Source organism: Mercurialis annua, linkage group LG6 (genome assembly GCF_937616625.2).
Source record: "Mercurialis annua linkage group LG6, ddMerAnnu1.2, whole genome shotgun sequence".
NCBI lineage: Eukaryota > Viridiplantae > Streptophyta > Magnoliopsida > Malpighiales > Euphorbiaceae > Mercurialis > Mercurialis annua.
In genome coordinates this window covers 42229586-42242769 of record NC_065575.1, presented here as the reverse complement: position 1 = coordinate 42242769, position 13184 = coordinate 42229586, and the positions used below count along the sequence as shown (strand labels likewise).

The window sequence follows — 13184 nt, the reverse complement described above, 5'->3', positions numbered from 1 at the left end:
TTTCATCACGTGCATCTTCAGTTTCTTACTTAATTAGTTAATTGAATATTTCTTTAATTAATTGTCCTTCCCTTGATCAAAGGATCAATACCGCCATACCGAATTTTTAAATAATCTTGTTTTGTTTTTCAATTTTTACTTGCTTTTCATCAATTCTACCATAATATTTCTTCCTTTTTGCAATTACAATATGATTTTTTGCAGTTTTACTTGCTTCCTTAAAATTCTACATGATTTCCTTAATTTCCGATTACGTAATACATACCACTACCTATGGAAATTATATTATCTGTTAAGATTTTTTTTCAACTTCCACTCTTTTTTTGTCTCTTTAGAATTAAATATCTTTATATTTTCGACTATTCAAATCCAATTATATAAATTTGTGAATTCAAATCCACATTAAGCATGAAGAAACAGTTAATAATTGTCCTTGTCAATTTGTTGCATATTCAGTTTGATAACTGGATGTGCTAAACAAAACTGTTTGTTCACTTAAATTTTGATTTTATATCGATTATTAAAAACAACAAAATTTAGAGTTTGAAAAGAATAAATTAATAATAGAAGGCAAGCTATTGCTAAAGTAACAATATTTAAATTTAGATTTTTAAAATCTATTTTATTTTTAAGAATTTGAATATTTTTTAATCAATTTAATTATCAAAAATAAATATTTTCTATAAAATTCTTTTATTAAATGAACAGTATTTCAAATTACTATTCAAACGTAAATTAAATTTTAGTAATCTTACGACTGCAGAATTTCATTATCACTAGATGTTTTATTTTAAAAAATTAAATTATATTGTTTTTTTGGCGTGATTGTATATCACTATTTTGGCGCTTTCCCTTTAAAGCATCTCAAATAGTATTCTTTATTTTAAAAAGTATTTTTAAATAAAAAACATTTTCATCAATAAAAATAAAAATCAATTTTATTTATTTAACTCTCTAACTTTAGAGAATATAAAGTTTCATATTCAAAAAATATATAATTGCAAAAGAAGTGATAAATGCTATATATATATATATATATATATATATATATATATATATATATATATATATATATATATATATATATATATATATATATATATATATATATATATATATATAAGTTGTTTTAACTTTCTAAATTTGAAGAGTTAAAATGAATTTTTATGTAATTTTAAAAATAAAAAATTTGTTGTAGCATTATTTTACATTTACACTTTTTACAAATAGATAAAGAATCTATTGTAGATGCTTTAAACGTGTAAAGTTTATGTATTGGCAATATCTTAAATTTTAGCTGGCATCTAAAGTTATTCAACACTGATGAATGGTATCTGCAATCATATACACACTTAATTCTGGTTAGTCCGTTCTTTTTTTGATTTCACCTTATTTTGTTTCATTATTTTTTATTAGTTTTTCTAATGGTTTTCTTTTATCTAGTTAAAATTATTTTTGATAAAAATGTATTTTGTTTTTTACATCAATATTTTATTAACTGGCATGAATTTTATCATAATATTAAAAATCTCTAAAAGTCTGTAATTTTTTTTTAGATTTTGGTTGATAATTTTAGATATATTGTTTGCAATATAAATATATTTTATATGAAGATTAGTTTGTCTAATTATTCAAAATATAAATGTAAAATTCCGCTTTAAATTTATAAAATAATGATATAACTATAAAATTGGATGATTATGTTGGTATTTATCATATACATATATTTCAAATTTTTTTGGTCTTATGTCTAAAACATAACTAATATTTTCATTAAATTTTGGCATTTTAAATTGAGATTTTTGATCGTTTAGTAATTGTTTCATATAGATGGCGGTAACATATAACATTTAATTTTTTTATGGCCGTTTCCACATTTACTTTGTATTTAATTTACTTTATCTACTTTACTATTTGATGAATGTCATCACCTTCATCTAATAGTAATAAGTGGATAAAGTATTATTTCTTAAAAAAAAAACAAAATAACTATACATCTGTTTTAATGAAAAATTAATTTATTTTATTTTTTTCTATTATTTGGCTTTTTAAATTTTGATATAGGCACGACAACTTCTTGGCACTATATAACCAATGGTGGTGGAGGCACTAGGACTACGAACAACAATGGATGAGTTATTGATTTCAGATCATCGTCGTCTGATGACAGAGTTGCTAGAGTAGTCTTAGTTGATATTCTTGATCTAATTTCAAATTTTTAGAAATTAGATTTTATTTGGATGGCCCATTAGATGGCTAAAAAAGCCCTTGTGGATGACTGCTTTTGCAGTTCTCATCATTTACTTTTGGAATGACTTAATCATTAGTGATGAGCCGCCATTTCCTATTTGTATATATCATTTCTTCAATTAATGAAGTTTCTAGCCTTTGACAAAAAAAAAGATTACTAGACACAGCCTCCTTTTTTTTACCTCTTTACTCTTTTAATTATTATTTTTAAAAAGAAAAAACGTCCTCAGAAGACGTCTCCCATGGTAAGAGACAATCTTGGTAGACGTCCCATATAGCAAGAGACGTCTTCGTTAGACGTCTCCCATGGGAGAGAAGTTTTCCGAGGACTTCTCTCACCATGGGGAGATGTCTTCTGAGGACGTCCACGTGAATTTTTTTGAAAAAAATATTTTTTGAATTTTGTTTTAAAATTAAAAGAAATAATCTATAATTTATATATAAAAATAATATAAATGTATTTTTTGATAAAAAAATTAATATTAGTATATTCGTGTTTGAATGTGGGTTGAGAGGATTATAATGTAAATTTTAGAATTAGAAAGATAAAAGGGTATTTCGATAAAAAAAAGGAAAGTACCTGGTAATCTAGGGGCAGTATTTAGTAGTCCATAAAATAAAATAACAAGTTAAAAATCAGCCGTAAGCTTAAATAATAGAATTTGGCCCAAAAGTTTATGAGCTCGTACCAAAACTAATGATTCTTATTCATTGGTCCGTTTCCAATCGATTTGATCTAGAAATTGTTTGTCCACACACTTTTTATATTCTGGCAGATTTTTTATCTAACGATTTTTATTTAGAGGAAATTACACCATTTACCAAAAAAAATGATAATAATTACAAAACTACATGTTGACTTTTTTCATTTACAAATATATTAATAATATTTACAAAAATACAAAAAAATAAAAAATAATATCAAACATACGGTGTATACTGTGAGTATAATGTCAGTATACTAATAAACTAACATTATATCAACATTATATCAGTATTATACCAAAATTATACCAACATTATACATACTGAGATTTTATTAATATTAAATAAAAAATTTCCAAAATTACATCAATATTACACCACATCGCATACTAAATATTAACCTAACAATATACTAAAATTATACCAACAATATACAAATTCTCTAGTTCATTACCAACTATAGTGAAAAATACATATAAAAAACAATATACATGTTATCAACTAGAAAATATATAAAAAAAATTATAATCGATATACCGAAAATATACTGAAATTATACCAATAATAAACCAAATATTATTTTTAAATTATCTGATTTATAGTTTTAATATTCCAAAATTATACCGGCATTATACAAATCGTACTTTTGTAATTAATTTTCATTTTTTGGTACTTTTGTAATTAATTTTAAATCAGTCGTATTTTTGTACATAAAAAAAGTTTACAGGTATTTTTGTAAATATTTTTAAAATTTTAGGTACTTTTGTCATCGTCCCTTTTATTTATTGACATGTTCACTCGACTTAGCCCATAAATCATTTGATTCTCACACTTTTTTTATTCTGGCAGATTTTTAAAAATTTCATAATTTAAATTCTCGATCCAGCTTCACCACAAATTCCGAATCCATATCACCAGCCATCTAATATGACGTCCTTTTTACTATACCCTAAGGCCATATTTGGTTAATGGAGTGAAATATTATGAAATGGAATAACTATTTCATAAGGAATGAAATAAATATTATTTACTTTTTAAAAGGAGTAGTCCACAAAATCATGAAATAACAATTCTATGGAGTTAGTATTTCATGAACTAAAATAAAGAATAACTATTCAATACGGAATAACTATTCTATTCCGGACCTATTTCATGAACCAAATATGGCGTAATAGTTTAAGGAGTAATGGCGGAGCAGCAACAGATGTGCTGAAGCTGAAGGCATGACTGACCTTTTTATATCAGGATTCAAGGGACCAATTTGGGCCCTTTTTAAAACTTATTAAAAGTCTAAATATGACCCTCATTTAATTGTTTAGGAAAATCACAGGAGAAATTTACACCAAATTACTCAAAAATTGAAAACTTTATGTTAGAGATCTATATTTTTTTTGCGCTAATCTCTAAATTTTGAACATATATTTTCATGGTATACCTCAATGTAATTTTAATCCTGCTTTACACTCACTAAGAAATTTGATTCCAAAGATTCTTGGATGATTGTACTATACATGGAAGATGCATTCTTATATAACCACCATCATAACAAAATGAAATAAATTTATTTTAAAGCTAACATCATACTATATTGAATTTTTAAAATACATTATACAATTATCAAGAGAACCATAAATATATAATTTTGAATGTTATTAATAAAATATTCATTGAATAATTATTTAAGAAATTAAAGCATTTTCTCGTAAAAATAAATTTGAAGTATACTATATATAAACTACAAGTACAAATAACTTTTTTTAATATACATTTATTAGTTTATTCTATGTTTCCATATCCAAAAATTAACTAATTTTCAACTTAAAAAAGTTAATATAACGATATAAATTTAATGTAAACTTAAAATAAACAATCCAAGATAAATTCTTAGTAAAGTGATTGTAAATTTAAAATTAACTTAATGTAATCAAATTAATTTATTAATAATTTTATACCATTGAAAATAAATTTATAAAATGACAAATAAACTAATAATGAACTAATAATAAACTAAAAATTAACCATTAAAGATTTTCAGCGGCAATTCAATGTCAACTAAACATAAATTCAGTGTAAACTAATTCTAAATTAAATTTTAGTAAAATGATTATAAATTTAAATTAACTTATTCTAATCAAATTAAATTTATTAAAAATTAATACTATTAAAAATACTTATGATATGACAAATAAACTAATTGTTAACTGAAAATAAACTCAATGTTATCTCTTTAATATTTTATGCGGCGGTTGGTGTGAACTTAATATAAATCTAATATAAATTTAATATAGACTCAAAGTCAACCCAATAAAACTAAAAATAAACTAAAGTAAAATAAATCTTTAATAACTGATTATAAATTATAAATTAACTTATTCTAATAAAATTAATTTATTAATTTACACTATTAAAAATAACTTATAAAGTGACAAATGAAGTAATAATAAACTGAAAGTAAATAGTGTAAGTTTTTACTGAAATAAAACTTAACAAACTTAATGTCAATTTAATGTAAACTCAATATCAACTTGATATTGACTCACTATAAATTTGAAATAAAACTTAACAAAATCAATGTCAACTTAATATAAACTCAATATCAATTCGATATCGACTCAATATAAACTTGATATCGACGGAAAATTAACCTTATGCAAACTATTTATTAAGTGTTTTGGAAAAAACTATAACCTAAACTGGTATCTAATTGTCTACTTTTTTTTAGCCACCACTTTGTTTCCTACCACAGTTGTATCAAACAAAAAAAACATATATTTTCACTACTAATTTCCTTTCATCATACATCAATTCCCTTTGATACTCAATATAAACCATAATGACAACAAAATGATTAGCTTAACTGAAATCATCATGACTAAATAATCAGTATAAACTCATTATAAAATTAATGTAAATTTGTTGGAAAGTAAATATAAATTGAATGTAAATTTAATATAAATATAATGTATTAATATAACTAAATATAAACTCAATGTAACCTGAGATAGTCTATTGTCCGACTCGCGGTGGTCAATATAAAGTGAATGTAAACTCAACCTAATTAAGAAAATGGGAGTGGACCAGTGATAACACGTAAATGAAAACATTAAAACTTAAAAATGCCAAAATAGAATCTTAGAAACTACATTAAAAAAATGCTATAAATATGGGTAATTGATTTTGGAGGTCACTGTACTTTTCAAAAATTGCAAAATGGTGACCGAACTTCAAAACGTAACATTTTAGTTACTATACTATTTGGTTATGTTAAGATAGAAGGATTTTCGGTCACCGAAGAAAAATATTTCGAGTCAATTTTTTGTTGATTGTGTGTATATATGAAATATAAGGTATAATTTGTCATAAATAATCAAAATATGATTACTACATATGTATAATTTGGCCGTAAAACACTTAAAAACCTTCCAAAATCCCATATTTGAAAGTTTAGTAACCATTTTGTTACATTTTGAAGTTTGGTCACCATTTTGCAATTAATGAAAAGTACAGTGACCCCTAGAATCAATTACCCCTATAAATATAAAACTTCAAAGTTTCAAAACTTGTGTTCAGAAATCGAAACATAAAAGTCAAATAGTTTCCGTATAACCTAGCCACTGTATAATTTTCTCCACAATTTCTCGTAAGTCCTTAGTCTTAAATAAGAAAACTATGATCCATTTATATATATCATCGTAGTAAGATCTTATTTACTACTCTCTCCGGTCTATTATATTTGTTTTTGAAAATATTTTTTGGTCCATAATATTTGTCACTTTAGAATTTCAAGAAAGTATTAATTGTTATTCCTCCAAATTCATCTCTAACAATAAATAACTTAATAAGATTAAAAAGATTAGTCAAATATAAAAATAGTGATAATTAATATTAATAATTTAATAAAAGTATATATAAACTAAAATGTATTTATTAATCCATATAAAATTATTAAATGCGACAAATATTATAAACCGGAGGAAGTAAATAACCGCATCTCAAGTGTTCACACTTCAAGATCAATTCTGTGCGTAAACCACAGGACTGCACATTATATATTGTAATACCAACAGTCTTAACACTACATCAACAATCTTCTAATTTTCTTTGAGCTCGCAAGCACATGTAATAAACAGTATATAAAAGCTCCATATACTGTACGAGAACTTGTTAGTCCTATCCTAAGCCACTAAAACTACAAAGTGACTGAACTTTGTTTTTTTTTTTTATTTATTTTGATTACTATTTTTTTAAAAATTTGGTAATCAAGATTTTTTTTTTCAATTTGGCTATTAAACTTTATTTTTTTAAAATATGGTTATAAATTTCTGCTGCCACGTCATTTTTTTTGGCCTATACTATCAAATATATAAATTTTTATGGTAATTGCACATGCAGTTAAGTAAATGAAAAATGCAATAGAATAATAGATAAACAAAACGACTAGCAGAAGCATTTGAAATTGACCTAATCATAATATCTCTAAAATTGGCAAATTCAAAACTTTTATTCTCTATCCATAGTTCATATATATGTCACAAAATGCAGATTCAAGATAGCAGATAATCCATAATCTTTCATTTGAGAGTATATTGTTTCTCTTGAAATCAACCTATAATGTTGTAAGAGAATTAAGAATTACTATACCAAATATATAATAAATATATATCTAATAAAAAATGATAAACTAAATTTAAGAAATACTGTTCTTTAAGAAATAAAACAAAGAGGCCTCTGCTCCTAATCGGCCCCTTTCTATGCTGCCCTTCAAGACAAAACTTTTCTACTAACTTCTGCCCCAGTATGTCCATATCTTTGCTGGCTTTCCAGAGGCGAAGCATTTTGTGCCTGAGAATAAACACAAGATTTTGCAGGAGACGAAAAATTGTAAATTAGTGTTTACACAAAAACTAGTTCATTCCACAAATATTCTGAGCTACCGATGACACAAAAAGGGCGAGTCTCAGAAGCACCAAATGCCAAATAAGGATAGTTAGTGTTAGTTCCAAGACAATCGGGTTCTAAAAAGAATAAAAGGAACAACGCAAATGACTCCACAAGGACACCGCAGACCAATACCTTCGGGGAGCTCTGGCTGGTCAAATGGAGTACAAAGGCTCTTAGCCGCTCCTATCTCATCCTTGGTTCGCCGTTTCACATCTTCTTCCACTTCCTGAAATTACAGCACAACAACAATCCTCAGTGATAATACAAACACAGTAATCAAATGAAAATCCCCTTGGTCAAGAGATAACTTTTTAGAACAAAAATTGATCAATGTGCAGGATGGAAAAACTTCATAATGATAACATCATACCTCCTCATCACACCAAGGAGCCAGGATCATTTTCTTCTGGCCTAAAGCCTCTGTGAATTCATCCCAAGTCCTTACAATTTCAATGGAAGCATCACGCTTTTGCTTAGCAGCATCAAAAAGACTTTGTTGAATCTCGTCTAGTTTCTCTCTGACTTGCTCAGCCACATTTGTCCTGCTTATATCTTTTTTAACTCCACTGTCACGACGGACAATGCGTACCTGAGGATAGACAGTGCATGCCTTAGTACTCATGCCCAATAAAGTTGCTTAAAAACCCTTACTATCCCAATCAAAGTTAAAGGTCCCTTTGCAGGTTGGTGATAGACTAATAATAACACAAGGGAGAAGGCTATCCTCTTGTGCAGGCTTATAGCTCACTTAGCAATCGAATCAGCAGATATAAGGAAAAATACAGGCAACGACCAAGCAAGAAAAATTAATGCAAAAGCAATAAATACCTACTATGTTATCAAATTGATGGAAAAGAAACATAAAATGCAATGGGAAGCAGACCTGATTATTTTCCAAATCCTTTGGCCCTATTTCAATCCTTAGGGGTACACCTTTCAACTCCCAATGGGAGTACTTCCAACCAGGAGAGTAATTGTCATTAACGTCACTTTTAGCACGAATGCCAGCCTTGCGTAAGGCATCCACAGTTTCAGTACAAGCATCAAAAATGCCTTGAGTATCGGCATCTTTGTCGGGCACAGGAATCACTACAACTTGAACAGATGCCACTTTAGGTGGCAGCACTAAGCCTTTGTCATCTCCATGAACCATCACCATCACCCCTATCTACATAAAAGTCAACAAAGATTGCAGAGAGTAAGTCGCTATTGTAATGCGAGATGTTCAATAAGAAAGAACAGCCAAGTTGCAAGTAATTCAACTCAACTATCACTAGACTAAAACCAAAATTGCAAAAGATTACCGTTCGAATACTATAGCCCCAAGAGTTCTGCCAGACCATACTCTTTTCTCCTTTTTCATTTTCAAAATTTTTTTTTTTTTTTTTTTTTTTGACAAGCATTTTCAAAATTTATTTCAAACATTTTGGCAAAGTTTTGACCCAAACAATGAGAAGTTGCGCCTTGGATACCTCGTCCCGTGTCAGGGATAAATGCCTGGCAAACATAGCCAAATTCGAAACAATTTAATTAGAAAATGATACTAGTCGATGGAAACGCGTTGGGCTTTATTTGGAAAAAAAAATTATAATACCTCAACACTGGTTGTGTAAAGTGTTGAGTTATGGCTCATATTGTTCCTATTTGGATTAGGATATATTGTTCCTATTTAGATTAGGATACTTAATCCTTTGTTTAGCATTGTTTTCCTTTTAGGATTTATAGTCTAGTTCCTTATTGGATTAGGACTTAAATTGTGTCTTAAGGGTTCACTATAAATAGAGGTGATGACCCTATTGTAAACTCACAACAAACATATAGAATAAATTCTCTCTCTCTGCCGTGGAGTAGATCGCATTGATCGAACCACGTAAAAAATCTTGTGTGATTCTTTTCTCTTCTCTTATTTATTTATTCATCTCTTTGTATTCAAAAGATGTTCGCCTGGAAATATTCCGGACTCGAATCTTTGAATTTATAATCGGGATCGGTTTGAGGTTTGATACTTTAACGAACCTATGCAGATATTCACAGGGCTTGTTTGGTTAAAAACACTTAACCACGTGATCTAAAAAGTAATAATCTGGGAGTCACGGACTCAGGCGAGATTAATACTGAAAACTACTCCTAAATTAAAACAATCCGGAGATTGCGAGATAAAAAGCACTGGGCTTGGTTTTTGATTGATTGATTTGTTGATACAAAAATAATAAAGCTCTGAGCTACTTATAGCTCCTCATAATTAAGACTCCTAATTCAACTAGGACTACGACTCTGAAAGAAAATCACTCCTAATGAGCTACAAACTCCTAATAAAATAGAAAAGGCAATAATAATAAAGAAGGCTTTCTTTTGGGCCTGACCCCTTTGTAAGCCCACACGAAACTCTTGACCCAGCAACCCTTTTGGGCCGGTGCAAACACAGTCTTTCAAGCATCAGCTCGGTCTTGTCTCCGTTGTCTTCTCGGCCCCGGAAAGAAAAACTCCTCACTCTGGCTTCCGAAAACCTGATCCACTTCTCTCGCCTGAACACCGAAAGCCAACTCCTTCGCTTCTTTCTCCCAGAGATTCACAACATTATTTTTACCTGCAAGGGATAATCTATTGTTGCCTTGTGCATTCACCTCAAAGCAGACCACTTTCATTTCACCGTTTTCCGATGCTACAGCAGCAACCGGATGACCGGCTGGGACAATGAACACTGTGCCAAATCTCAGCTTTGAGCTTATCTTGGTAAAACGTTGACCTTCCCTCTTCTCCTGCTCGCGGGACCTTCCGCCGCTAACATGTGGACAGGCCATTTCGAAGTAGCCTTCACCCTCGATCACAATTGCTATCTTCGTGGCTCTCGAGTTGTAATAAGGTCCAATCATTGAGCCCCGGGTGATGTTCTCTAAAGAGATGCCGAGGTTCAGATCTTTGAGCTGGTCCTTGTGGTCACTAGGTTTGGCTTCGAATAGTTGACCATAGTTATTAGATTGGACAGGGCCTATGCGGTAAAGATTGAATGGTCCCCTTGAATCGCTATTAAAGGGCCAAATGGTGCCTTTTTCTTGTTGATCATGGTGCGTCATAGCTTGTATTTGTTCTTTAGATGCTTTCATTATCGCTTCTTGCTTCTGTCGTAAATACTTGTTCTATCTTCCTCCTATCAGTCTGGCTCGTACAAAAAACAAAGATCAAATTAGAAAAAACTGAAGTCGATCAAGTAAAGATACACATATAATGTCGGTACCCACTTTGAAAGCAGCCTCGAGCAAGTCCCAGCTGAATGCCTCGTAGAAAGACTCCGATTGTGTAACGCCTGCCGGAGTAAATGCCTGCATATATCATAAAATAAGGCCCATGTAACAAAAGTATACCATGTTTTTGTACGAAATTGTTGAGGAATATTTACCGCATACTCTCCGGGAATATTGAGAGATTGGATTAAACTGATAATGATAAGTTTGGCATTGTCATGTCTGTTGATGAAATAAACCGGAGTTCCTGCACGAACCCTTAAGACATGTCCGCACTTAACGTGATAGCTCTTCCTTTCATTCTCTTCGATCATAGTTATAATCGCTTGTCCTGCAATAAATTAGTCCCTCAAAACCAATATCAGACAGAAAATTCAATATTGCACGTTAACAAATTAATATTAAAAAAAATGGAGAATTCTAACGATATTATTAATACCGTTGACCACAAAGAGAACACCATCAGCATCCCAATGAGTAGGAGCTGTAAATGTTTGAGGATTAGCTTCAATAATTTCGACATGATAATTCTCAATTCCACGTAGAAGCTTTGATTTCTGATCAAACTTTTGAAGAGTATAGATTTTTCCATGTTGATTTTGAAGTGTTGTAGTAAAATGTTTTTTCTCAAACACATAAGGGTTCTCATCTTGTTCTGCATTATCCTCATCCTCATCTTCGGATCCCTTTTCTCTTCCACGCTCTCTTTCGTAACTCTGTTGACACCTATGGCGACACAGAGCTCCCTGTTGTCCCTCTTGTGATCTGTCGCACTGTTGTTGACACTCTCTCAGCCTCTTTTCAGGGTCAGTAGTGGTGGCTAGAGCTAAGCTAGCACTGAGAACAAAAACAGAAACAAATAAAACTAAAGAAAACTTCATGTCTTGTAAATTTGATTAGACTTGTGTTTTCTATCAAAGTTCTTGATGGAGTATTGAGCAGTTATATAATGGTGGAGAACAGAAGGAAAAAAAAATGAATGCATGGAGACGAGTGTCATGTCAACGTGTCTTCCATGCTCGAAAGTATCGCCGCGTAATAGTTATAAAGTGCATGAACAACGAAAACGACGACAACATTCTAAGATAAGCTGATAATGTGCTACATGCCTACACGTTTGAGGGTTCATTTTTTGTAGAGGTAGTAAATGGGTCATTTTGGGTGGGTTTTGGTATAACTTGCTGGGCTTGGATTATTTTGGGTGGGGCAGTTTTAGATTATTTTGGGTTGGGTTATTTTGAACTGGATTGGATAAATATACATTTGATATGTCATTTTTTTAATTTAAATTTATTTATTTACTCTGTTTAAAGTTTACACTTTTTTATTTTTAATTTTTTTTCCTCAAATTTTAAAAATAATGACCTAATATTACTAAAAATATGAAAAATAGGACTTTTATTTTGACAAAAGAATTTAAATAAAGCATAAGTACTATTTGTTTCATGAATTTTGTATTAAACATATAAATTAAATTATGAATTCTATTTAAAAAAAAAATTAATACTACATCTAACATCTAAATTATAGTCTGCATAAATAATTGAATCATAAAAGAATCTAACATCCAAATTAAACTGTAAGAAACATTAATTATCATAAGCTAATTAATTCAGATTACCATCAATTAAACTCTGATTTATGCAAAGAAAAAGTATAACGAAATTATATTTATGGAAATAAAAATGAAATGTGGATAACGTTACCTTTTTAATAGAAAAGAATCTCGGAATTGAAATTAGAAACCCTAAAACTCATCCTTCAAATTTTACGATTCAATGTAGTGGCGAAAAAAATGTCGTTATATTAGAAATTCAAGAGTTTAAACATTTTTAAGAAAGAGGAAGATAGATTTTAGATTTTTAAATTTTATCCAAATCATCAAAAATGTTGACCCAATGGGGGTCACTGTTTTAATTTTTTTTTTTAACCTAAAATTTTTTGGAATAAAATGGGGCAAAAAAATGACCTAACATTTTTTGAATGAAAATAGGCTGATTTTTTTAACTTGAGGGTGGATGTTTGGGTTGGGAAAATTATTGACAC

At 29.3% G+C, this 13184-nt stretch overlaps 1 protein-coding gene and 1 pseudogene across 1 annotated transcript; both read right to left on the bottom strand.

Annotated features, from left to right (window-relative positions):
• Window positions 1-7505: 7505 nt before the first annotated feature.
• Window positions 7506-9727, bottom strand: LOC126688185 (proline--tRNA ligase, cytoplasmic-like). The gene is made up of 7 exons (XM_050382794.2): window positions 9491-9727; window positions 9311-9393; window positions 9201-9270; window positions 8780-9064; window positions 8267-8485; window positions 8029-8122; window positions 7506-7797 (listed from the first exon to the last, which is right to left on the bottom strand). Exons 1-7 carry the CDS (start codon window positions 9527-9529, stop codon window positions 7736-7738), a joined length of 852 nt encoding a protein of 283 aa, XP_050238751.1. The 5' UTR covers window positions 9530-9727; the 3' UTR covers window positions 7506-7735.
• Window positions 9728-10045: 318 nt separating this feature from the next.
• On the bottom strand, window positions 10046-12146 carry LOC126685944 (vicilin Cor a 11.0101-like; annotated as a pseudogene).
• Between the last annotated feature and the right edge of the window lie 1038 nt (window positions 12147-13184).

What these genes read in the sequence shown, in the direction of transcription:
- LOC126688185 (XM_050382794.2), bottom strand. Translation starts at nt 9,529, where the DNA reads ATGAGCCATAACTCAACACTTTACACAACCAGTGTTGAG. An exon ending in TTTACACAACCAGTGTTGAG is followed by an intron (nt 9,394 to 9,490) that starts GTATTATAATTT and finishes TATGTTTGCCAG; the next exon opens with GCATTTATCCCTGACACGGG. An exon ending in GGGGCTATAGTATTCGAACG is followed by an intron (nt 9,065 to 9,200) that starts GTAATCTTTTGC and finishes ACTTTTATGTAG; the next exon opens with ATAGGGGTGATGGTGATGGT.